A 25,889-nucleotide genomic window follows, 5' to 3' on the forward strand; every position below is an offset into this window, starting at 1 on the left:
AGAGGCAGGAAACAAGTAGTGGTACTTTTGGCCACTAATCTTGATTTTGCCAATTGATTCATATCATAGAAATGTTATTTCCATGAATACCCCTACTTGTAAAAAAGGTGTTACGCTTACCAGGTATCACTTACCATACCGGATGAGCATGGCAAGGACCTAGAATCTTACCCGGTAGCAAGATCCGAGAATCTTACCCTGTAAGTGAGAATATAACTCTAAGGCGGTAAGCACTTACCGGGTAAAATACTCGTACCAACAATCCATTTTGATAGCCGAGAATGTTACCCGATAAATTAAGGGTGGTGACTTTGCCGATAAGCACTTGGTGAACAACCTCTTAGTATATCATATTATAAAGAAATAACATAAGAACCTGAAGGGATGACAATCAAATCCGACATTTGTTGCAGGGCAGCAACTGCTAATTAGTAAAGATGGATCATTTACAAAATTGTGAAAAATCATCATATCAAGGAATAATACTTCAGATTTTTAAATAACAAAAAAGCATGTACTGCAATGACAGATGATCATTTATATAATTCTGTTATTTTTTTACTATCGAATAATATTTCAGATAATAAATAAAACAATGTTTGTTGGACGTCCAATATGTGCACAAACCTGAAAATTGGCATGGCTGTTCACTTACCACCAGTCTTCCACTTCTTGATGGGAAAGATGGTGACTTTTCTTCTGGGCATAGCTCCGGTGGCGTGCGGCGGCTTCAATGGGTGCCTAGCAGGCCTACTAATTTGAGCTTCATCTTTATGATCCTTGAAATCTGCTAGTGGCTTCAGCTCAAATGCACCCCTACTAAAACCTCTTGCAACCTGATGTATCAAAGTAGTAGTTAGAGCAGTAATTAGCTGAAAAGCTGCTGGCTAATAAGCTAGTTGTTGGCTGAAAAGCTAGTTGTTAAACCTCATCTAGCTAGTTGTTGGCTGATAAGCTAGCTGAAAAATCAATTGAAATAGTAACCTATCTTTGGCAAAATAGCTGTTGGTTGATAAGCTAGCTATTAGCTGAAAAACTAGTTGTTAGCGGATAAGCTAGTCATGTTGGATAAAAACTAGCTTTTAAGCTAGATAACAATGTAAAATGACTTAAAAGACATGCTGAAAACCTAATGGAAATATACAAGGGAATAAATGGAGTAAGTGAAAATAAAACCCAGGAACTTATTAAAACACTACTTGAAGTAGCTTTTAAGAAAGCTAGATTATGGCCAACCAATTGATAGTTCTTCAACAAGCTAAAAGAAATAAGATAGCTTATGGTTGCCACACATGACGATAGTATAAAAACTGAACATGATCCAATGAGTGATTTCGGTGGGAAGTGAGGTGACAATCGTAAAGCAAATATTAAGTTCTACATGCTTGTTGGAGATGTTTCATTGTCTTGTCAAGCCAACCGAAGTTTAACTAATTATTTTGGATATTTTCAAAAATTAATCTAGAAAAGGTGAAAAATACGTAGAGAACAAAGAAGGATTACTCCATAAGTTGAAAAGAAAAACACATACAAAAGCAAGACATTAACTTTTAGATCAGTAAAATGAGGACAATGGACAGTGCAGCAGTGCACATAGCAAGTCCAAGTATTATCAGATCAATTCTACAGTTAAAAAGGGATCTGATTTTGTTCCTGTCATCCTGGATCCTCTTCTGTCATGATACATATTATGTTCCTCTAGATCATAGACGACTGGTTTTTGTTACTCAAATGGCATAGTAGGTGATTTATTTAACTCTGGAAATCTTTTGGCTGAAATTGTTCAAGATTTTTGGGAGACAATGCTGTTCTAATAACTGATGAATTCTAAAGCTACCATGATGACTACATGAAGTTTAGTATGTTCAAGTTCAGGCTCAGCTAATTTTTTGGTGGGTTTGGTATGTCGGACAGGATGGAACGAGACAAAACAAACACTTCTTATCCCATGTTTGGCGCGACATTAGACTGGGACAAGACAGGACTTAATGGGACAAAACTGCATCTTTTGTCCCACCAAAATACGTGGACCAAAAATAGGGAGATAGAACAAGATTGGTAAACATAAAAGAAAACGCCTACTGAACCGATCATCAGGAGGAATTTAACGACAGGACATGAAGGGAACGTATGGAGGGAGAATCTGATTTGGTTAGACAATGTGTGGTTGGTAACAAGAATCGGAAGTTAACAAAATGAGTTTCAAACTTAAAATTACTGAACTACCCATATCAAATTAAAACCCTAAAACCTTCCACAATTCTTTCACCCATCTGCCTCACTCTGCCGCTACAGTCCGCATACTAGTTAGGTTGTCTACTTTAGGAGGCAAATTTGGATGGTACTTTGTGTGCACTAAATCTATTTGGAAGAAACCCTTGACTGATCAGAAGAAATGAAAAGATGGCAATGACAAGCAAGTTGACCATTAAGTAGACCCACATTGAACATGTGTAAGAATACAAGTGATAACTGACAAAAATAAAAATGAGAGGTATAGAATGATGTGCATATGGATAGGCACCTCACCGCTAAAGTCTCTCTCTAAGTAGCTATTGCTACTATAAATGCAATTCTGCATTAGTTGAGATGCATCCCTCTGTCCCAGAATAAGTGTCGACATTTCTATTTGAGTTTGTCACAAAATAAGTGTCCATTTTCAAAAAAAAATAGATAGTTATAATTTACAAAATTTCCAACTTTACGCTTAATTATGATGCACAAATATTTAAGCGTTGATGAGACGGAGAGAAGGTTTGTCTGTCATTCAGTTAATTAAAAGAAGTAATAATTACACATTTCTTAAACTAAAATTTTTTTATTGTGGACATTTTGGACATTTTATTTGGGAGTAAAATAGTACTCGAGCATACCTTGAGCAAGATCCATACTCTAAGAGAACTACTCAGGTTCGCTAGTCTTGTCCTCTTTCCAGAGGTCAGGTAACTACCCATGTACCGATCAACCATCAGAACGAATTTTTGCCAAGTTTCAGGCTTTCCAGGATCTGGCCTCTCCATTCGTACCTAACACAAAGCAAAAATGTATTAGAAAACAAGTATTTAATTGATAAATTATGTCTATTAGAAACCAGATTCCAGAATGAAAGTAATAAGGAAATCTTTCATTGCATATCCAGGGGAGGGGACTGAACTGGTGAGCAATGAGAAGCAAACTCAAGGTCTGACCAGTTGGATCGACCTCTAAAGGTTTTCATTGAATCTTCTTGAAATTATGAATAACGGAAATTTAGCAACTTCTATTGACCATTTGCAACCATCCATTTTTACCTAAATGTCAGTCGCCTTGGTCCAACTAGTCCACAAACTTTATGCAAAGTTCCTTATTCACATGAACCCGGCAAACTTTAGGCCTTTTAGCTAGTGGGTTTGGCCCCTAAAGAATTGATAGCACTTATGGGATTTGAGCCAAGTCCCAAGCCTTGACCATCAACCCTTTCGGGTTCAGAACAATCCCCTCACTATATGAAAAGTCTGAGCTTTTTTAACGTATTGAACCGGATTGGTAAATAAAGCAATATGTCTCCTGCAGTTGGAAGAATTACTCACAAGCAAACGACAAATCTCACGCTCGATTTTAGAAAATGAGGTTTCCAAAGCTTCAACTCTCCCAGTAGCATGACAACAAGAACAAGGTTCACTGATCATAAATGTCACACTAGGTCGTACCTGTCAAGAGTTGCATAGAGTTATTATGCTAGAAAAATAATGAACCATAGGTTAATGACATCATGCACATTCTCAAATCATACTTCATGAGGCAACTTCAAGGAGACCCAAAATGATTCGTTTTCTTGTCAAATAAGTTTAAATCTAATTAATTAATTATTTTTTCATGAACTCGGTAAATCAAAAACTACATGTAACAGTCGAGAGAAGAAAAGGCCATACCCTTTTCCTGGTGATCTCCATCAGCCCATGTCTAGAAAGTTCAGAGACTTTAACCAATGAGCGGTCTCTCTCAACTGCATTTTTAACTTCTTCATAGACCAATCGCTTATTTGCTGAAGAAAGATATTAGCAAAGAAGAAATGTACTATAATGTAATGTTGATTTTTATTGCAGTTTACAGAAGCTAAAAGAGCCATCTCTGACAACCACATATTTCATGAATTTTTTTCTTTCCAACATTTAAACTACCATTGGAAAAAAAATGACCATATATACTTGAATTGGTTTAGTTTACAACTTCATTCTTGAAACGAACTGCCATATAGAAGCGCTATTTGGGTTCTTTATCATTTTATCTGGCCAAAGCTTGCTGGGCCATGGATTTCTTATTGATTGGATTTCTATTTTTGTTGAAATTTTTGTCTTATTATATTTTGTGCCTATCCCTTTGAAACATATCCTCTATTCAGAGGCAACCCTTAAAATTCAGCTTCCCCATTGTTTGTAGAAAGATAATATCGGCTTTATAAGAATTCAATGAGAGAAAAGATGTGTATTTCAACATGAACACAACGTACATATTTATACAAAAGTAAAACTGTAATGGTTCCTATAAATCAGCCTCTAAAGAATAATTCAAATCTATTAAATAGAGAATCAAAAATTATGAAATTAATCCCTAAGAATCAGCACAAAGATTATGGGATATCTCTAGCTTGATTTTCCACGCATTCCTACACTCCCCCTCAAGCTGGCGTGTATATATCAATCATCCCAAGCTTGCAAGTAAGATCTTCGCATAATCTCCTTGTAAGGCCTTCTGTCAGTATGTCGGCTATTTGTTGTGTTATGGGTAAGTAAATCATGCACACTCTTCCAGAGTCAAGTTTTTCTTTAATGAAATGCCGATCTACTTCCACATGCTTAGTTCGGTCATGGTGAGCAGGATTGTGAGCTATGCTTACTGCTGCTTTATTATCGCAGTACATAGTGGATTTGAACGATACACGTATCTCCTCCATTAGACGTTGCAATCATATTCCTTCGCATATACCATGCGCCACTGTTCTGAAATCTGACTCAGCAGTGCTTCGAGATACAACAGGTTGTTTTTTACTTCTCCAAGTCACAAGATTCCCCCATATGTAACTGCAATATCCACTGGTAGAGCGTCCGTCTATGGTAGGTCCTACCAGTCAGCATCTGTGAATACTTTAATAAACCAGTTTTCTCCTTTCTTAAAGTGCAGTCGTTTTCCAAGGGTTCCCTTTAAGTACCTCAATACTCTATAGGTCGCTGTCATGTCTCTCTCCTTTGGGGAGTGTATAAATTGGCTGATAACACTCACAACAGAAGTGATATCAGGCCTTGTTTGAGAGAGATAGATGAGTTTTCCTACCAGTCTTTGATATCTCTCTTTATCAACCTCTGGGCTATCTTCCTCAGCTCCCAGTTTCTTGGGTTCCATTAGGTGCTAGCAGGTTTGCACCCCATCATTCCTGTCTCTGCTAGTAAATAGAGTACATACTTCCTTTGTGAAATGGAGATCCCTTCTTGGCTTCTTGCAACTTTCATTCCTAGGAAGTATTTGAGCGGTCAAGGTCGTAGGTTTTTAGTTGGTTGATTTCTTCCAAGTCATCTCCTGTCATGACTAGGGGTGGCAATGGGTCAGGTTGGGTTGGGTTCGGTTCAACCCATTTATTAAACAGGTTGAAAATCTCAACCCAACCCATCCCATTTAATAAAATGGGTTGAGATTTTTCAACCCAACCCAACCTGTTACTTAAATGGGTTGACTGCGGGTTGACCTGTTTACGATTTTCTTAACCCAACCTGTTAAATAAATGGGTTGAACTTGGGTTGACCCATTTAACTTTAAAATTTTAAATAAAAAAAGAACTAGACTATTTAACTTTTTGGAATAAAGCATAACACAACCACAAATATAACCAAATTGTTCAAATTTCACTCTCGATATTACTTTCTTCTTGATCTTCTATCTTCTCTGTCATGATTGCACCTCCACATAGCGCCTCAAGATGCGATTCCATTTGTACTACGTAAATAAATTAAATTACAAATTGGGAACTGTTTGATTCTATCAACACAACACAAGCGAAAGTCGAAAGATCCTTTATTTTAGCTCCGCAATGGTGAATGACTTTGCTATCGCTCAAGCCTCAACGCCTCAACCTCAAATCGAAAATTGAAACCAACCGAAATCTTTGATTGGAGAAAGTAGAACTCAAAAGAAGGGGCGAAGATTGATAAAATCGACTGAAGAAGATGAAGAATTGAAGACGCGAGACTCATGATACTGAATTACTGATATTGTATGAAGGATTGAAAATCGAAGCATCGTTTAACTCGTGAGTTGTGATACTGAAACTTGGGCCAATTTATTTAAGAAACAAAATAAAAAATAAAAAGTTAATATAATAGATATAATATTAAGAATAAAATAAACCTATATAATATTTTAAGTGGGTTGAAAATGGGTTGAAAAATTCAACCCAACCCATTTATTTAAATGGGTTAGACGGGTTGACCCATTTATTTAAATGGATTGAAAATCTCAACCCAACCTGCTAATTCTGGGTTGGGTTCGGGCTGAGTTCATAGGTTGGGTCATTTTTTGCCACCCCTAGTCATGATTATGTCATCAACGTATACAATAAGAATTGATATCTTACCATTTCCTGAGTGCTTGAAGAACACAGTGTGATCTGTTGTCCTTGACTGTATCCTCTACTTGTTACTACTCATGCCCTTGGTGATTGTTTTATCCCGTAAAGTGACTTCTTCACTCTGCAAACTTTCCCTTCAGGGTTTTCAAAACCAGGGGGGAAATCCATATAAACTTCCTCATTGAGTTCACCATTTAGGAACGCATTTTTAACATCCAATTGCATTAGAGGCCAATCAAGATTAGCTGCCAAGGAGAGTAAAACTCAAATAGTATCAAGTTTTGTAACAGGGGCCAAAATTCTCTTAATAAGAACAGTTTTCAGGAACAACTTCTTGGCAATCCAAAGTCAACATTTTCATTAATCCACAGCGATATTTGGGGATCTAGCTGTATAAAAAATGTTTTTGGATCAAAATGGTTTATCACATTCATCGATGACCATACATGCCTATGTTGGGTTTATCTCCTTAAAGACAAATCAGAAGCCCCGAAAACCTTCCAAATCATTCACACCATGATTCAAAATGAGTTCCAAACAACAATCCACACACTCCGTACCGATAACGGTAGAGAATACTTCAACTCCACTCTAGGAACCTACCTCTTTGATCATGGCATTATTCACCAAAGCTCATGTCCGAACACACGCCAACAAAATGGTGTCTCCGAACGAAAGAACCGACACTTACTAGCCATAGCACGTGCCTTAATGTTCACCATGCATATTCCAAAATATCTAAAGGGTGAAGCTGTTCTCACTGCTTGTTACCTTGTAAACCGATTACCTTCAAAAGTTCTTAGTCTACAAACCCCAAATGATGTCCTAAAGAAATTATTTTCACTAGTTCAAGCCTCCTCTTTTTCACCAAAAATCTTTGGATGTACAGCCTTCGTCCATTCTCGTGATCCAAATCAGTCCAAACTTAATCCCCGTGCACACAAATGTGCCTTTATTGGTTGTTCATCAACGCAAAAAGGATACAAGTGTTTCTCACCAACCTTGCGACGACTCTTTGTCTCTAAAGACATCGCCTTTTTCGAATCTGAGCCCTATTATCCCAGGCCTCATCTTCAGGGGGAGACTCTAAATGAAGATGAGTCCTTAAATGGTCTCCTCAACCTTGAAGGTGCTGAAAATTGAGAAATCCAACATAATACTCTAATTGTCCCATCCCATAAATTTTTTTCCTAGAATCACCACCAAACACCACACCTCTCCCCAAATTTGATGGACCTGATTTGCTTTTAGAGAATAGGGAACACAAGCATGTTTTGATAACTCGCAAATTTCACAAAAAAAAGGAACCAAAATCTTGATTTCGAAATAGAACAAATGTTTAAGGTACTGAAAGTTTAGCCACATCGGGATGGTGTCTTTATTGGAAGGTGAAACTTTTGAGCTTGAATATGCTTGTTTATTCTTGGATTCATTGCTTTCCCAAATATAAAGTCTATCTTTGACTTTAGTATTGCCAATCATCCTCCCCGATTGGAAGTAGAAGAGAATAGAGCCAAGTATTAGTTATCTTGAGTGAGCTTGTGAATAGATAGAAGATTGCAAGACAACTTTAGAACATGAAGAACTTTAGTGAGTGTGATTTGATCTGTGAGGCGAACCAAGCTTGTTCCCGTAACCAGGGAGAAGGATCCGTTGGCTATCCTTACCCTAGATTGATTGCGGCAGGAACTATAAGTGTGAAATAGAGAGTAGTTGCCGGTCATGTTATTAGAGACCCCGGGGTCGAAGATCCAATGGTTATTATTATTGGATTTAGAAAGGACATTAAAGGCATTACCTTTGATAGGTTTGTTGAGGAGTTGGTGTAGGGTCTCTAATTAGGCTATATTCAGTTGGACATTCATTACCTCATCTGAGGTAGGTAGTTCCTTTGGTACAAGTGAGGATGATGTATGGTGCGCCTTCGATGCGGTTTGATTCTTGTTTGCCCATGGATATCCATGAATCTTCTAACACTTGTCACGTGTGTGGCTTGTTCTCTTGCAGTGAATACACCATACACGATCTCCTTGCTTGTTCTGCCTAGAATATCCTCTTTCAGGGGGGCTTAAAAATGGGTGGCCATTTTGAGACAAGTGCAGAGGTCTCTATAGGATGATTCTCATTATTGGAGACTGGTTTAGCTTCCCTTTGATGGCTGATGCATTAAATACCAACGATTTTCTTCACGGCGAACCTCAGCAAATGTTGCACAAATTGATGGTAAAGGGGTTTGGCCCAGAATTCTCCCACGTACCTCATCTAAGCCACGATTTAACCCTGCTAGGAAATCGTAGTCTTTCTTTCTCCAAGGGTGCCTTGAATATGACATGGTTTTCGACTTCCCCCAATCAGCTTCATAGAACATATATAGTTCCTGCCATAAGACTTTCAAACAATTACAGTAGTTAGTTCAGAGGTACCTTGACAAATCTCTTTCAACTTCATATTGATCTCGAACACTTGGGAGGCATTTCCTAAGTCAGAGTAGTTTTAATTAACTGCATCCTATATTTCTTTTGCAATTTTAAACAATAGATAGGTACGGCTGATGTTACTTTCCAAGGAATCGATGAGCCATGCCATCACAATTGAGTTGTTGAGTTCCCACACCTCATATTGCTTATCAGCATAACTAGGGTGAGGGATGCTACCATTGAGGTATCCCAGTTTGCCTCTTCCTCGGATGACCATTAGGACAGACTGAGACCATTGTAGAAAATTCTTCCCATCGAGTTTGCGACCAGTAATCACCAAGGGAGAGTTATCACTGTAGGTTTGAGTCGGTGAATTGGTAGAAGATTCAGATACCACTGTTTCTTTTGTCATGATGTTGCACAGTGGATTGTGATGAATTTCTCAATAGAACGAAGGAAAAAAAAATCAGTTCAGTCTTGCACCAATTTAAAGAGAGTAAAGGAATCCAAACTATAGTAGGATGAAAAAGAAACTGGAATAGGACCAGTGTTGGAGCATAGAAGCATATATGGATCCTCGGGCTCTGATACCAAATAAGAATTCAATGAGAGAAAAGATGTGTAGTTCAACATGAATACGATGTACATATTTATACAAAAGTAAAATTGTAACGGTTCCTATGCATCAGTCTCTAACGAATAATACAAATCTATCTGATAAAGAGAGAATAAAAAATTATGAAATTAATCCCTAAGAATCAGCACAAAGATTATGTGATATCTCTAGCTTGATTTTCCATATATTCCAACAGGCTTTGATGCACCTACTCCGTTAACATCATGTGTTGAGCCTTAAAAAACAATAAGAGTTTTAGGTTTTGCATCCAACCTCTAGCATGCAAAATGTATGTGGCAAAAGGATGAGAGGGGAAAGGTGAGAAGAAATATATTTCTTATTGATATCATTTTTTAGTATTACAAGCCTTCATATTCATGACCTAATATAAAAAAGAATACAAAAATATGTCACAAATCCTAATTATTATATACATATATAATATGCCATTCCATCTCAAGTTTTGATGTATATGTTATGCAACTCAAACCGCAAATTGAATTCATCAAAGCTGGTTCTACGCAGAGCCTTCATTAGAATGCCTGCAAACTACATCCATGAAGGAATATAGCTAAGTTATATGATTCCAATGTTCGCTTTTTCATAAATGAAGTGTCCGTCAATCTCCACATGTTTCGTTCTATCATGATGGACGATATTTTTGTCAATACTTGTAGATGTTTGGCCATCACTGCACATCTTTATGGATTCAGAAACTTTAACTCTCAGTTCCTTTAACAATCTTTTGATCCATAGTCATTCACATAGCCCCAAGGAAAGAGCACCATATTCAGAGTTTGCACTACTTTTGGAGACTACAAATCGACTTTTTCTTGCTTTGCCAAGTAACCAAATTCCCGCACATATATGGATGTTAGCCCACTCGTTGGTGTTTTGAACCTATGAATTTTCCATCCCAACTAGAACTTGAGTGGACTTCTATATTACGGTTTTCATGCCTTCTGAAGCACAACACAAGACTAGTGGTCATTTTCCTTTAACCAGAAAAAAGAGTAGTAGACATTTTTAAGTATCTTAGAATCCAATAAACCACTTATTGGTGTTCCTTACTATGATTGTGCCTAAGTTGACTCAGGGCCTGTTTGACATCCATTTGATGTTAGGACTGCAAAAGAGGCTTTCGGTGAGAGTGGGAGTGTGATGAATAAAAAACTACCTCTTAATGCATTCTATCAGTGTTGACCGGGTCATGCACCATTCCCTCCCTTTCACAGCAGCTCCAAATTTCCCGTTCTACCCACCCTCTGACTAGAAATCCTGACATTGCCCCTCCTCGTATCATCTCCTCTCGATCTCATCGTCCCTCTTCTCGTCCAAAGCAGCCCCTCTCCTTTCGTTGTCCCTAGTCTCTCTTCGTTTCAAATGCTCCTCTTTCCTCACGTCGTCCCTCATCTTCAGTCATCGAAACCAAGCTATTTCTTTCAGGATCTACATAGAATTTTTATTAGGGTTTTGATTAACTCAATTATGATTTTGGGGTTCCAACTCGGACTTTGTAACGTTTTTTAATATGTATTGTGATCTTGCCATCTGTTTCTTTGTCCTGTAATGTTTTACTTTGAGTTTAATTTTTAACTGTATTGATTGTAATTAATTTCCCTTCATTAGCTTTTGCAGCCTTCATCATTTTCTTTACTTGGGATTCATCTAAATGTATCACAAAGATGAACATAAGAATGCAGGTAAATTATATTCATTAGATGTAACAACCGGGTCCTGGCTGAGGTAATGGTTATGTGATTACCAGATTAAGTAATCACGTGAATATTTGATTAATTGCTATAATTGATCATGTGGATACATGCTTACACGAAACTAATATGTGAGTGTGTGCATATTTTCATGCATGGAAAGTATGTATATGCATCATGCATAAAGTAGTGGTAAGGAAATATGTTTTTTATTTATTATGCATGAATTTGATGTGCATATGTAGCATGTGCTAATGTGGGTGCATGATTATATGAAGAAAGGAAAAAGACTTTTGCAATATTTCCCAACCGCCTTCCTTTAGAGGCAAGTATAAAAAGGTGTCACTTTTGAAGAAGCAAGTTTTCTTTGCCATTTTTTGAAAGAACCAGTGAGAAAAATCAGTGTGTAATTCTTGCTAAATTTGGAATCTGAAGTTGGGAATCATTTGGAAGTTGATTCTTATTTGTTGTTTTCTTTCAAAGTTCTGAATCTGCATAAGGTGAGTTTTGTTTAAAAAACAGCCTTTGAATATTGTTAAGATTACTGGTTTTATGATTTAAATGAATCTGCTGGTGTTTATATATATGTTCTTATTATATGTATCAACCGGTAAGGAGTTTATAATCGGACAGTGTTGTCCGATGAGGACTCCTCACCGGTAAGAACCTTATCCGGTGAGGGAGTATGTGGTTTATGTTTTGACCGATAAGAGCCTTGTCCGGTGAGGAACATTAACCGGACAATGTGTTGACCTGATAGTTGCTCATCGCTCATTGTTTATACATGTTTAAAACTCATGTGTTGACCGGTGAATAATTGTATCCGGACACTTGATATCCAATGAGGGTGTGCCCCGACACTTGATGTCCGATGAGGGTGTGATCATTGTGCTTGTTTGATTCTCTTTAAAGTGTTGTCCGGGTAGGAGTGTCCGGTTAAGTGTTGTCCGGATAGTGTTGTCTGGATAAGAGTTAACCGGTGAAGGGGTTTATTGACCAATACTAGTGTGTTAAAATGGTGGTAAATCACAAAGGTGCTTAAACAGTTTTAAACTGTTATATTTTGTAAAAAGAGTATTTTATATCTTTTTGTGAATTGGGAAAAGATACTATTGTTTCTTCCAGACGTGGTGACATAAGTCTGTTCTGGTATGAAACTCTGTTTTGAGAAATGTTTCTTCCAGACGTGGTGACATAAGTTTGTTCTSGTATGAAACTCTGTTTTGAGAAATGTTTCTTCCAGACGTGGTGACATAAGTCCGTTCTGGTAAGAAACTTTGTTTTGAAAAATAGTTCCCCCATACGTGGTGACATAAGTCTGTTCTGGTATGGAACTGGGTATTTCCAGACGTGGTGACATAACTCTGTTCTAAGAAGAAACCTTGTCTTAAAGAGGGAATAGGGGTGGCATATCAAGGAGAGGTGTACATATGGATATAAGGGTGGCATTTGTGGGTGTGATTAATATTATAACTCTTGTTAGTATCACCATAAGATGCAATAATTCTAAATCAGCATTTCTTTATGACTTGATGATTTAGAGGAACTGTTCTTTTTGAAATGATTACATTGATGTTATTGAGAAGGGGAAAACGATTTATAACCAGAGATATCAATTGCTTATGATTCCAAATGGATTTTTAAATAACTTTGAAAAGATACAGAGGGGCTCTGGTTGGTCTTTATGATGGATCAGAGGACCTCTGGTCGTGTGGAATACTTCTCAAGTATTTTTGGGGTTTCATGACCTAGAGGCTTTGTATATACTATACAAAGGCTCTGTATCATGGAAGTGGTATGTACGCATTATGCGTTTGAGTTCTGTATCTGAGCTCTGTAGCTGAACTTTGTCTTTTAAAACTAAATCTTTTCTAAATCAAATTTTTTTTAAATATCTTTTATAAGTAAAGTAGAGAACCGGAGGAGCTCTGGTTATCGTTTTACTATTCTTTTCTTTAAAAATCAAATGTTCATCTTTTGGACCAGAGGCTCTGGTTGTCCAGAGGGGTCTCTGGTTAAGATTAGACTTGTATATTTAGGAGGGAGTACAGAGGCTCTAGTTGGTAAGAGCAGAAGCTCTGATCAACTAGAGGGACTGGTTTAAGAGAAGAGCTTTGTTCCTTAAGAGACAGAGGAGCTCCGAGCCAGAGGAATTTTATAACTTGGTATTCTGTTAAGAGATGCAAATTTCGGGGAATATGTTTATGTATTATGAGTCTGTTTGTTTTATAATTTGAGTAACAAGCAGATTTGCATCTTTTTCCTGAAATTTAATTATTTATTTGCAAAAGATAGTTAAAACAGGATTTGGTGATCTTCACCCTGTAATTGCAAAGAAGGAATTTTGTCACTAGACCTTCCGGTCTAACCCTCATTTTACTTTGAAAATGTGCATTGCAGGAGCAGCGGGGTCTCGTGATATTAAGGGGAAAGGGAAAATATAATTATTTTCCTTATATGTTTTATCTACCTTTTGAAGATCAGCCCGTTGCTTGTTATATTTTGAAGATACATGTTGATATACATGTGTAGTACAGGGATATTCTTTTGGAATTTTTCAGATGTAAATTTTGTAGATATTAAATCCTTGTACTATTGGGACCTTATGTGGTGTAATCTATATTTCTTTTATATGAAATATATGTTATATGCGAAGTATGGGGTGTTACATTAGACCATATCAATATTGGGGGATAAGTGTGTACTTAACAAACAAAATAAAAAAGCCATTTGTTGTTTTCATTCTCTTTTTCCTTTTCTTCAAGATATTCATTTTATAAACTTGATTATAATTTTATCATTAACTAAAACTTGAAAATAAAAATCTAATAAAACCGAGAAAACTTTATTTCTCATAAGTTTTTAGTAATTGTTATTGGTAAATAGATTAATTTGAAAATTTATTTTCCCAGAAAAAAAAATTGTTGCACTCTTTTGACAACCCAAAAATAAAGATGTTCTTTAAACTATTGATTTACTTAACATGATAAAATAATGAAAAGGCAAAGATAACGACGATAAATAACTTAAATCTTTTTGCATAATTTCTTCTTCAACTTATAAAATTGATTGAAAAATTGTCCATTAAGAACATTGTAAAACAGACTTCTATTAAGAGCATTTTATCTTTCAGAAACATTCAGAACACTTAACAAATGACCATTCTACACTTAGCGCTTAATCCATCCATATACAGTCTCTTACTCCAGAGAGCTTTTTAATCGAGAGAGAAAATCTTAATCTAGACATCGCTTAATCATAAAAATTATCAAACAGGCCCTTTCTCCAACAAAAATTGCAATGTCAAATCTAGTGTGCAAAAGATAGATCATTTTTCCAACTAATCTTTGAGTAGTCCTAGATCTTTGATCTCAAATTCAAATGTAAGAAGTTCCTTGAGATGATGCCATCTACATAGACGATAAGAATGACTAGCTTTCCTTTTCCAGAAAACTTCACAAATAGAGTATGGTCTAATACCAAGTATATTTGTACCTCACAACTTGACCAAGCCCGGGGAGACTGTTTTTGGGCCATATGGTGGTTTACACACTAATCTACCATTGGAAGATTTTTCAATCCTAGAGGAATTTCCATGTAAACATCCTCTTCTAGATCATCATTTAAAAAGGTTTTCTTCACATCTAACTAATATTGACCAGTCACAAATTTCATCAAGTGGTAATGATACTCATATATTATTGACTTTAGTGGTGACATGAGCAAAGGTCTCCTGATAATCAATACCTTATGATTGAGTGGATTCTTGGCCACCAACCTTGCTTTGAACATGTCAATACTTCCATCTGATCTATGGCACAAATTTATCGAGTTTTGCAGCAAAAACATGAGGCACCACCTTGATGATTCAACATCTGAAATGTGATTCAACTAAGGATGAGATAGGTTTAGGAGAAAGAAAGACTTGCCTGGGTTGCAGTGTCTAAATTTGCTCTCTTGCAAGGAGATTTCCCTCTGAAGTATTGGTGTCCAGGTTTCCTGTAGTGCTCACACCAAGGTCTTCCGTGGTTTATGGTTTTGGGTCAAATTATGAGTAATCATCGTTTAACCAAGATTGAGACACTTGTGTGTTCGAACATCTTCAGTTTCCTTCTGTTTCATTCTCTTCAAACCTCAAAAACTACTTCTCAAATAGTAGGAAGCGATTTGATACTTGTAATTTCCCCCTCACCTCGTCAAGGTCCTTGTTAAGGCCTAATAAGCATCTGCTTGTCCTTTTCAATCAACAATCTTTAACCTTTTTGTAGAGCAGCGTCCTCAACCAATTTCCAGGTATCATCTCAAACATGCCGAGAAGTTGTGAATCTGGGTAACACTTGATTCCAAGCTCAAAGAGTTCAGTTTCAATCTTAAAGATTTCAGATGCGTTTTTCTAACGGGAGTAGGTTTCATCATATTATGAGTTGTATCCCATATATCTAGTGCGATCTTCTAGAGAAGAAAATTCTCTCCAAAGAGTTCTGGTGTATTTTTAGAATTGGAGCAAGTTTAAAGAGTCATATCTCATATCTCTAGTGCAGTCTTGTCGAGAAGAAAATTCTCTCCAGTTTCCAGACCCATAAAATTGATCAACCATGACACGACCCTATGGTTTGCTGACTTTCATTTGTATGTGGAATCAGTTTCTTTGGGGGTAACAACCTTTCCAGTTAGATAATCATCATTTCCTCTACCAAAGACGTAAATATGAATGAACTATGACTACTGACACCACTGTAGGTAGTTATGGCCATTAAGTCAGTGGCATGTGATACGAAGGGGTGAATTCTTGATGATTAAGAAGAAGAATTTGTCGTCTTTGGCTCGAATCTGGATCGGATTCCCAAGGATGGAGAGGAGGTCTTGGTTGTTGTGCTCATAATGAACAACAATCAAGTACAAAAATGGAAGAGATATTGACAGTGACAATTGGCTGTGAATGGAATCCCATTCTAATTCTAACTAAGGATTCTTGCGGTGCATCAAAGATTATTAGTTTTTGTTGGATCCAACATAAGGCCTTGAAGCAAAACGAAGTTTTCGGGTCTTCACTTATGATGTGAGGTTAGAGACGCGTCTAGATAGTGGCAGTCAACAGTAGGTTGCAGATGAAGCATAAGGCGTTGAGGATAGGAATGACGGCAAGAAAATTGTTGATGGAGATGGGAGTAACAGCAGCCGAGGTTGCTGGAAGGCTACTGGAAGAAGACTACCGGCAGATGAGGAGTTGGGATCAAGAGAGCTATGATACCATGTTGAGAAATGTATTTCTTATTGATATCATTTTTTAGTATCACAAATCTCTGTATGTATCACCTATACACAACAAACTTTCCTGATTTTAAGGGAACAAAATAACAAATCTCAAAAAAATTAAGAAAAACAAAATGTTATAAATCCTAATTATTATAATACACGATACACACACACAGTTATATCTAATACATAACGCAATTTTTTCTACAACTACAAGAATGATAACTAGATCAGAGGAGCAGTTGAAAGAAAAGTTTCTGAAGTAGCAGCAGGAAACATCTATCATAGTATTTATGAATAGAATCCATAATTACAAGTCCACAAGCAACAAGGTGAGCTCAACCACCTAACACATATATCACTAGTATATGTTGAATACAACAATTTGTTTTTAATTCTGAAAGATCATGAACCACTGACCTGTTCACTACATGCCTTAAGAAGATGCTCATAATTTTAGCCACTTAGGCAATAAGCATGCGATACCGGCTTTCTTGTTTGAGAATTTCTGAACAAAAGCACGCACACAAGCATACACAGCTAGAGGGAGAGAGAGACTTACAATCATCCGACATATCAATGAAATCGACCACAATAATGCCACCAATATCTCTCAATCGTAATTCCCTAGCAATCTGAAATAGTTGGAAATCAACCTTTAGCATTTAGTGAGAAAAATGTACTTTTGGGTTGAAAACCATATTAGATCACTGCAGTCGACCATAACAAGGCCTTCACCACACAGTCCACAACCAAAATTTTGGCTGTTTCTGACTAGAAAAAGAAGAAAAACACTTGAAGGGGTAAGATATGCTAATAATATGAACCTCTACAATCAACAATAATACATGCTTATCCCCAACACAGAAATAATAATCAATAATTCTGATGGGTCCTTTCCACTGCTTTAACCATAAGGATAAAGATATATCTTAAGAAAGAAGAATCATAAAAGGAAGTGCCAAACCGAGACTGCTTGGCATTGATAATGGACCCCTGTCCGACACTTCTCCAGTAAATTAAATAACACATGTTATTGCCATACATTTTAGGGGACCTATATGACATGATATACACAGACACATACATACATATATATTCATATCTATTTATGTGTGTGTGTGTGTGTGTGTGATCTCCTACACAGTATGAAAAGCTGGCAAGATTGGCCTCAACATACTTGTTTAGCAGCTACAAGATTGACTTCTAGGATGGCTTTGTCCTGTGAAGTTCCATGACCAAGCATACACTGCCCTCCATTCACATCAATAGAGACCAAAGCCTCAGTTTGTTCAATTACTAAATAACCTCCATTAGAGAGTGGCACCCTACAAAACAAAAGGTGTGTTTAACTCCCATCGAACTTAGCAAAAATTTATGCAAATCAGGCAGCAAAAAATATGCTCAAGGTAAGAAGTGGAGATTTTCGGTCCCATTAGAAACACTAATATACGAAATTAACAACAAAGTTCACATGGATAATGGCTTTCTCTTCCAACTTCACTTCAGTTTTCCAATTTATTATTTATTCACTGAGGCAATACCTTGTGTACTCTGGCAAAAAAACGAACAAAAGGATAGAAGAAGTGGATATTACATAAAAAGTTCTAGTCAACTTATATGGCTTGAAAATTCTAGAGACTATCAATTCTCTGCCTTCCAGTGTGGAACTAAGTGGTGGTTTTTCATATTTGCTTATTTCTTCGGTGTAATTTCACCTTAGGTAAATCAGAAGTAAGTTTGTGCAATGAATTTTAGACGGAAAGCATTAAGATCCATGGACAAGCAACCAATTAAATCATAGAAGGCTTGATCAGATTATTTACAAATACAGCCGTTCCCATCCTCTTGCCTTGCCCAACATGTCAAAAAATAGGAAACAACAGGTTGCATCATTGGTCCAATGAGAGGCAATATGAAATTTAAGAATATTCCTCACACTAGAAGACAGCTACAGAGCTTTTGCTCAGGGAATAGAAAGGAATAGATGAGATGTGCTGAAGATAGCACTAAACGCAACCCTGATTTTTCAATATAAGCGATCCTGTGATTATTTAAGTATATTTGTACAGTTTCAAGCACCCAGTTACCCTCAAGATTGATTGCCCTTGATGCTTATGCTTACTCATACGTTTATTGGGTTAAACAAGCCTTCTTGACAATTACTTAACCAATTCTTTGGGTGTATTTTATAAGTAGGCTGGCATGTAAGACTAATTTATAGCAGTCTTGGGACTTGCCTGATTATGTTAGTTTAACATGTTATGTACAATCGGATAGCCACAAAAGAGATGAAACAACACGACATATCCTCTAAAAATATGACAATCATCAGCGCAGTGGTTTCCTTACTGCTTCTCACCTTTTACTTAGCATGTTGTTCAATTCTTCCTCAATGTTGTACTCATCAAAGATTGGATTCTTTTTGTTGTATAATTCAACACGATCGCAGAGATCAGGAGCTATTTCCTGAAGATAGTTTGTAACCTGAACGCAATTCACAGGAGAAGTGAAGATTAAGACGCTGATAAACGATGGAAGTAAAGTTCAGATTGCATTTAAAAGAAATGACTATATGTCGGCATTCAAATATGACCAGGTTGAAGTAAACACCAAGCAAAGAGACTGAAGAAACGTGTGTAGCTGTTAACTATCATCGTGGCTTTCTTTTATGGTTTATGCAACCAGAATCTACAAAAATGGACTAGTCCAACAAAATAACTTTAGCAAGGGAAAGGGTCCGTATTCTACCCTAGCTGATTCGTGAAGCAGACCAAAATCTTAGTGTTAAGAGGATAACCATAGTAGAAGAGTCTCATGCACTCTTATTTTTCACAATCTGACCTTTCTACTACAAGCTGTTCACATTGTTTTTGGTGTCTATATAGATGTAGAAGGTAAGGAGGACGAGCTGAAAATAAAGGTATCCTGTGGACTTCCATTTAGAAAGATAATAGAACAAAATTATGTATTTATTTTTGAACCTTCAACATTTCAAAAAGATATAAATATACACACAAGAGTAGACAAAAATAATAACAATGCTAAATAACTACTATCCACAGACATATTTTGATTACATTGCCCATGTCATACCTCATGATATATTCTTGGAGAATCAACTACCATCTTCTTCACCTGAGGACAGCCCAATAGAGTATTAATACATATTTGAAGTGATATCTAATAAGAAAGCTTCTAACAGTAAAGCACAAACGTGGTGAGGATGAACCAAGTGCAAGCAAAAATTATCCCATTTTTACCTTGTCATTAAAATAGTCCTGGACAACAGATAGTGTTTGCCCCATTGCTCTATGTAACATAACAGGAATTGCACCTTCCACACCTTCATCTGCTGCAAGGGCTGCGGATGTTGCTTGTTCAGTAATACCTTTCCACATTGAAAGCAAGCCATCCAGGTCCTTCTGCAGTTCGTCCAAGGTATGACCAGCAGCAACAGTCCTTACGGTAAGACCAAAGCCAGGAGGCTGCAAAGTCTTTGCTATGACTCGTAAGCGAGTCCTCTCCACACCAGAAATTTTCTTGGAAATTCCAATTCTATTGCAACGAGTCAACAGAATCTGCACATCATTTAAAATTCCTTTTTTAAAGAATGAGATTAAGGTCCTGAAGCATGGACTGGCAAAATTAAAGGGCATGAGCATATTCGAAATATAGACATACCCAGAATCGGCTCCTTAACTTTGGATAAGCAGTCAATGTTGGGCCTTTGCTACCCAATCCCTCTTTGACGACCTGTACAATTATTTTAGTGCCTTTCTGAACTTGGGCCCATTTACTTCCACTTGCGCATGAACCCTTGTTACTTTCCATTTCTTGAAGTTGATGGTCAGCATTGTTAGATCTTTTCATGCTGACAGTAATGTCAGTCATGGTTTGACGCTGTGAATCATGAGAACTTCCAATTGGTTGAAATATATTCCTCTCACCATTAATGTATAACACAGAACTCACTACACCACCGTTGGCGTTTCCTGGGAAGTCTTCTGTTACATCAAATTCCTCATCCATGTCCTGCTCTCCAAAATCATCATGATGATTTTGATCTGGATCATGGATAATATCATGATCCTCTATGTTATCAATAACTTCCACTTCTTCTGATTTGTGTTTGGTCTCATTAGTCCTTGGATTCTCTAGAAGCTCAACAAGCAAAGAGCCATCTACAGATCTGTGCTCTTTGTGATGGCCAAATGGAGGAAATATAAATGGCTCTACATTATGCCTTATTTCCACAAGAGAAGCCCTGGAGTGCCCAATGTTTACAAATGCACCACTCATGTGAGGAACCAGTTTTGTGACTACTCCTATATATACACTATCACATTGCACATTATTTTTGATAGGTTCCAGTAATATTTCAACCAATTCTTCATCTTCCATTACAGCAACCCTTTGCATGGTACACAAAGAAGAGTTTATCAATATAACCGTATCAACAGATACCTCCCGCGTACCTACAGTACCCTCATCATCAAAAAAGAATTTGGGAACTTCTTCGAGTTCATCAAGAGGTCTCTGATTTTCTTTTTCATTTCCAACAGATCTCCGACCCAGTTTATCAAGAGATAATATTTCTGCAATTTGCAGGCCTTGGGGATCCAGGTTTTCCACATTGTTTTCTACAGAGACATCATCCCTGGAAACCTCAATAGATAACCAAGGCTCCTCAACAGGGTACTCTCTTTCAGTGATAAGTCGTTTTAGACTCTTATTATTTAGAGAACTCGCTTTATTCTCTAGGCTATGTATAGATTGACTCAAAGAGTTGGAATCTGTAGCATCAACAATAAGGTCATCCGAGATATTGCCTTCACCTGTTAAACCACTTGAAGAATCTGTTTCTCTAACAAAATGATCAAAGTCAGAAGATTCAAGTAGCCAGGGTTCCTCTACAGGCTGGTAAATTCTGCTGAATGGTCCATAAAGACCTGTGCCCTTCTCAGTTGCACAGGTTATATCTTCAGAACCAAAGTCCTCCTCAAAATCCAGATCACCCAATAATTGTTTTGAGACCAAAAAGTCACTTCCAGTATTTTCCAAATTTTTTCCTTCATCTGTCAAATCACTGGAAGCATTTGAGTGTTCAGAAACATATTGACCACTAAGTTTTAATATATAGAAAAACTGCCATATGAATCAATACCTCTAGCTCGAGCAGAAATCAAAGGTTGTCCAGGGAACCATGTCTCCACAATCCACGACCCAAAAATATGAGGTGAAGGGCTTCTGCTACAAGATCTAGTCAATGATTTCCTCAGCAATATCTTTCTGCTCTTTTTACTAGCTAGATGCAATGAAAGAGAAACTTCAGGTCTGAACACCCAGAAGGTGTCACATAAGGATTGCATACCTCCCTTGACAAAACAACTACACAAAAAACTTCCTTGACCATGTATCTGATGAAATCAAACCAACCACATCACAGTTCTTAACCATCGATTTATCATAGTAAATGAAAACTAATTCAGTTCTTAACCATTACTTACATGAATTTCTAATGGATGTTATGAAAGAGTATGCATGCACACTAGAGCATCCACTATGTCCAAAGAGATATCTGTAAGTGAGATGAAACAGTGAAACGGTAAACAAAAAGTATCAACTGCTTAGAATGTATAGTAGGAGAAATAACATGACCATCCCCAGGTAAATGACCTGCTGATGAGCAAACTTCTCACTCTCCAGGTAGCTTAAGTAACTGTTTGCATAAAAAATGATTACCTTCAAAGAGCATCATGTGCAGAGTTCACTAGCATTGAAGATTGCACAACAAACTTCACGAGGCTGGCAACATGACGCAAAAACATTAATATCAATCAATAAAAAGAGAAGTAAGACACAAAAAGAGTCACATATTTATGCTCAGATTAAACACTATTAGTGGAATAAAAATCCTATCTAGGCATTGTAATTATTAAGGATATATTTTTATGGCATTCATGTGAATAATTAATGCTACTGAATTGCCATTAGAGAAACTGATTGACAAAAACGGAAATGAAAACATTTGGGCAGAAAATTCAACTAGGTTCTCTAGATCTCATACCACAAATATTGCTGTTTGAATGTGCAATGAAGGTAAGATATCGCACGGTCATTCCATCACTTGATCTATACGTATGGAAGCTATTGAGTCATACATATTGAACTTTGGGGATTTCATTGCTGTCTAAAAAGGGCATTCCTTAATCCTTATAAGATGGCCCAATGTGGATACTCTATTCTTTTCATGTGTTCATCAAGTCGATGCACAAAAACAATTGTATTCTCCCTTTGTTAGAAATGCTGAAGAGATTTAACATGAATGTGTACATTTGCAGTTCAGTTTCTGAGCAAACCAGAACCACAACGCAAGATTTAGTCTCCTATCTTTCTAAAACCAAACCTACCGATTTATGTAGCTTAAGTTGTCATTTTTAAGTTGTCTAATTAGTTTTGGTTTTCAACAGTGTTCATTGAATGTCTTCTCAAGCTCATCCTGGCTGATACATTAATTAGATTTGAGTTCCTTTTTTGTAATTTATGTTGGTACAAATGTTGCTGAAAGTTACATAAGTTGAGCTAGTATATGATGTTCTGGAATTTTTTTTTGTTGTCTCAACATAACATGCAGAAAACAATTATAGACGTCTAAATATCTCAACAATTGAAAATATCATCTATGTTGAAGACAAGATATTTGTAATAACTATAAATGTGCATATTTATCAATCTTGTTGTTCGCAATTATACGACAGGTAATATATATATATATATATATATATAAAGTAAATGTTTGGTTCCAATCAGTTTTCAGACTGCACATGTTGTCAGCAACATAAACTGAACTGAAATTTGGGTTTCAGAAAAAGCGTAGAATGGATTCAGCTTGGTGCAATTTTCTCAATTCTTAGTTTCTACTTGTGTACCCTCAAAAGAAGTGCTAGTGGTGTACCCAGAGACCTAATTACCAACATGTTTGAAAGGTAAGTGATTCTTAATTTCAAAAGACGCCTTCCAAATAGCTTAATGTAGCACATTGCGGCCTTTTATTTGGAGGTGGACAGCATAGCAGTTCCCTACCATCCCAAAATTGACTTGATTCTAGATAATTCACATGATACCCATACCAACTAAGATCAGCCTCATTCATAGTACGGCTAACCCCAAAATACCCCTCGTGAATAATGAAGATATGGTTTTTTCATGGAAAAGCAACATAAGCTTTTTGTTTCCTTTAATCCTGATGAGTGATTGCTGAAGCGCATAAAATGAACAATTGTTACAATTATAATCCCAGGTGGCCAACATATTAGCGACAAGAACAAGATGGGAAACTCCAACAGCAAACACATATACGCATAGTAAAGCATTTCATGGAATGAAATGCTTCGGTGCATCAAAACTTTTGCAAGGTGATAAAAACTTACCCTAAAATCAGCATATGAAAAACATATGGAGTTGAAACTTTTTATACTCGAGTTCAGCAACATGTTTTAACCAAGAAGGGAGGTAACCATGTTATAATACCAGTATTTTCATGTGAAATACTTTAATGAATAAACATATATGAACAAAGCTCAAGTAACATTTTACACCTCATTAGATATTTGAGCATAACATTATGATAATTTCACACTCTTATGGACAGTAAATTTACACCCTTATGACAAACCCATTTGGACAGGCTTCAATAAAGCTTAAAGTGGTAACACCAATCCATGAAAACAAAGAGGTAACCATGTTTTAACCAAGAAGAGAGGTAACCCTGTTATAATACCAGTATTTTCATGTGAAATACTTTAATGAATAAACATATATGAACAAAGCTCAAGTAACATTTACACCTCATTAGATATTTGAGCATAACATTATGATAATTTCACACTCTTATGGACAGCAAATTTACACCCTTATGACACACCCACTTGGACAGCTTCAATAAAGCTTAAAGTGGTAACACCAATCCATGAAAACAAAGAGTAAAAGAAATGTGAACATGGAAAAGGGTTACTCAAGTGAATTCCAAGTCCAATCACTTGGGCCAACCAAAAAACTACCCCCTTTGTTCCCTGTTGAATTTTGTGATACTCACTTAGCACGCTTCAGGCGACTCACACATGACTTGTGAACTCACATCCAAATGAGTTCCTCGGGTGTCAAACTCTAGGTACATTTGTTGTAACATGCAGGCAAGTTGCTTGTGACTTGGGTAGTCGCACACTCCGACTTGTAGGCGACTTTGAACTATCACATCATAAGGGTTTCAGCTGAGATTTGAAAGATCAGGCGACTTGCAAGCAACTTTCCAACTCGCCCATAGATCATATTCGCACATCAAAGGGGATAAAATCGGATTTTAGGACTCATTAGTTTAGAACAAATAAGATATATTTTGGCTTGTTCTCCTCTCTTCAAATTCGAAGTAGTAGGTTGTTTTGGCTATTATTCATGTTCCTTATAACGAATGGTAAGCATTTTTGTTGTAGTTTGTGATAATATACATCATCTTGGGCACAATCGAAAGGCTGTGGAACTATGTTATATGTTTGGTGTTGCATAGCTTGTTTTCCATATTGTTTATCATGACCAGTTGTATCTTTTGCTATCCGTTTTGTTCCATTTTGATGGTTGATTGTTTGTTTGTCGCACTTGTTTGGTATTGGCGTTGTAACTTGTTAAGGCAAACAGTAATTTCTCCCCAACATTCCCATGTAATGACAGCTAGACGTGGACTATTGAAGTCACATGGAGTACCTATCTATGGTGTACTTCAGTCAGATACTAAGAATTATATGGCGTTGGTGCTAAATTTTGCATCAAAACCCATATCAGTTTTGTATTTGGAAAATACCAGGGGAAGTGTCAAAAAAACAAAACTACTTCTCCTTTTGGGAACTGGGGGAATAATCGATTAAATTCTTTTAAGCAGCCGTGTAAATAAGTTGAGCATGCATAGTAATGAAATTGGGCTACACTTATTCACAAACACTTGGTGTGCAAAGCAAGACCATGACAATTAAAGCTAAACCAAGAAAAACAACTAAACGAAGGACATTTCATGACACATAAAGCATTACCCAAAACGATTCAAACCGGTACAAATCCAAAGCTTACTGCATAAAAACAAATAGATTCAGACACCACAAATGGGACACAGACAGAGAAGAAAGTAAGAAGATGTAGTTATGAGCAAGAGAAATGAAGGGTAGAGAAAGCGTACGAGGTGGGTTCTGCAGAACGTAGTGAAAGAGTGAAGCAGGTTGAAACGGCTAGCTAGCTCTGCC

The 25,889-nt window shown here is 36.8% G+C and overlaps 1 protein-coding gene across 3 annotated transcripts; it reads right to left on the reverse strand.

Annotated features, from left to right (window-relative positions):
• Nucleotides 1–428: 428 nt before the first annotated feature.
• LOC112515067 (ribonuclease E/G-like protein, chloroplastic) lies at nucleotides 429–25,889 on the reverse strand. Of its 3 annotated transcripts, XM_025121693.1 has the most exons (15): nucleotides 25,826–25,889; nucleotides 25,683–25,718; nucleotides 22,345–22,407; nucleotides 22,110–22,180; nucleotides 21,767–22,019; nucleotides 20,284–21,677; nucleotides 19,863–20,180; nucleotides 19,696–19,737; nucleotides 18,962–19,086; nucleotides 17,780–17,927; nucleotides 17,162–17,234; nucleotides 3,912–4,024; nucleotides 3,570–3,689; nucleotides 2,874–3,026; nucleotides 429–836 (listed from the first exon to the last, which is right to left on the reverse strand). In XM_025121693.1, exons 5-15 carry the CDS (start codon nucleotides 21,969–21,971, stop codon nucleotides 648–650), a joined length of 2,880 nt encoding a protein of 959 aa, XP_024977461.1. In that variant the 5' UTR covers nucleotides 21,972–22,019; nucleotides 22,110–22,180; nucleotides 22,345–22,407; nucleotides 25,683–25,718; nucleotides 25,826–25,889; the 3' UTR covers nucleotides 429–647. The 3 variants fall into 3 exon arrangements, with proteins under 3 accessions (XP_024977461.1, XP_024977462.1, XP_024977463.1); XM_025121694.1 differs by lacking the exon at nucleotides 25,683–25,718 and having other exon boundaries at nucleotides 25,826–25,882; XM_025121695.1 differs by lacking the exons at nucleotides 429–836; nucleotides 2,874–3,026; nucleotides 3,570–3,689 and having other exon boundaries at nucleotides 3,977–4,024; nucleotides 17,020–17,234.

The sequence above is a fragment of the Cynara cardunculus genome, assembly GCF_001531365.2.
Source record: "Cynara cardunculus var. scolymus isolate 2C chromosome LG 7, CcrdV1, whole genome shotgun sequence".
NCBI classification, from domain to species: domain Eukaryota; kingdom Viridiplantae; phylum Streptophyta; class Magnoliopsida; order Asterales; family Asteraceae; genus Cynara; species Cynara cardunculus.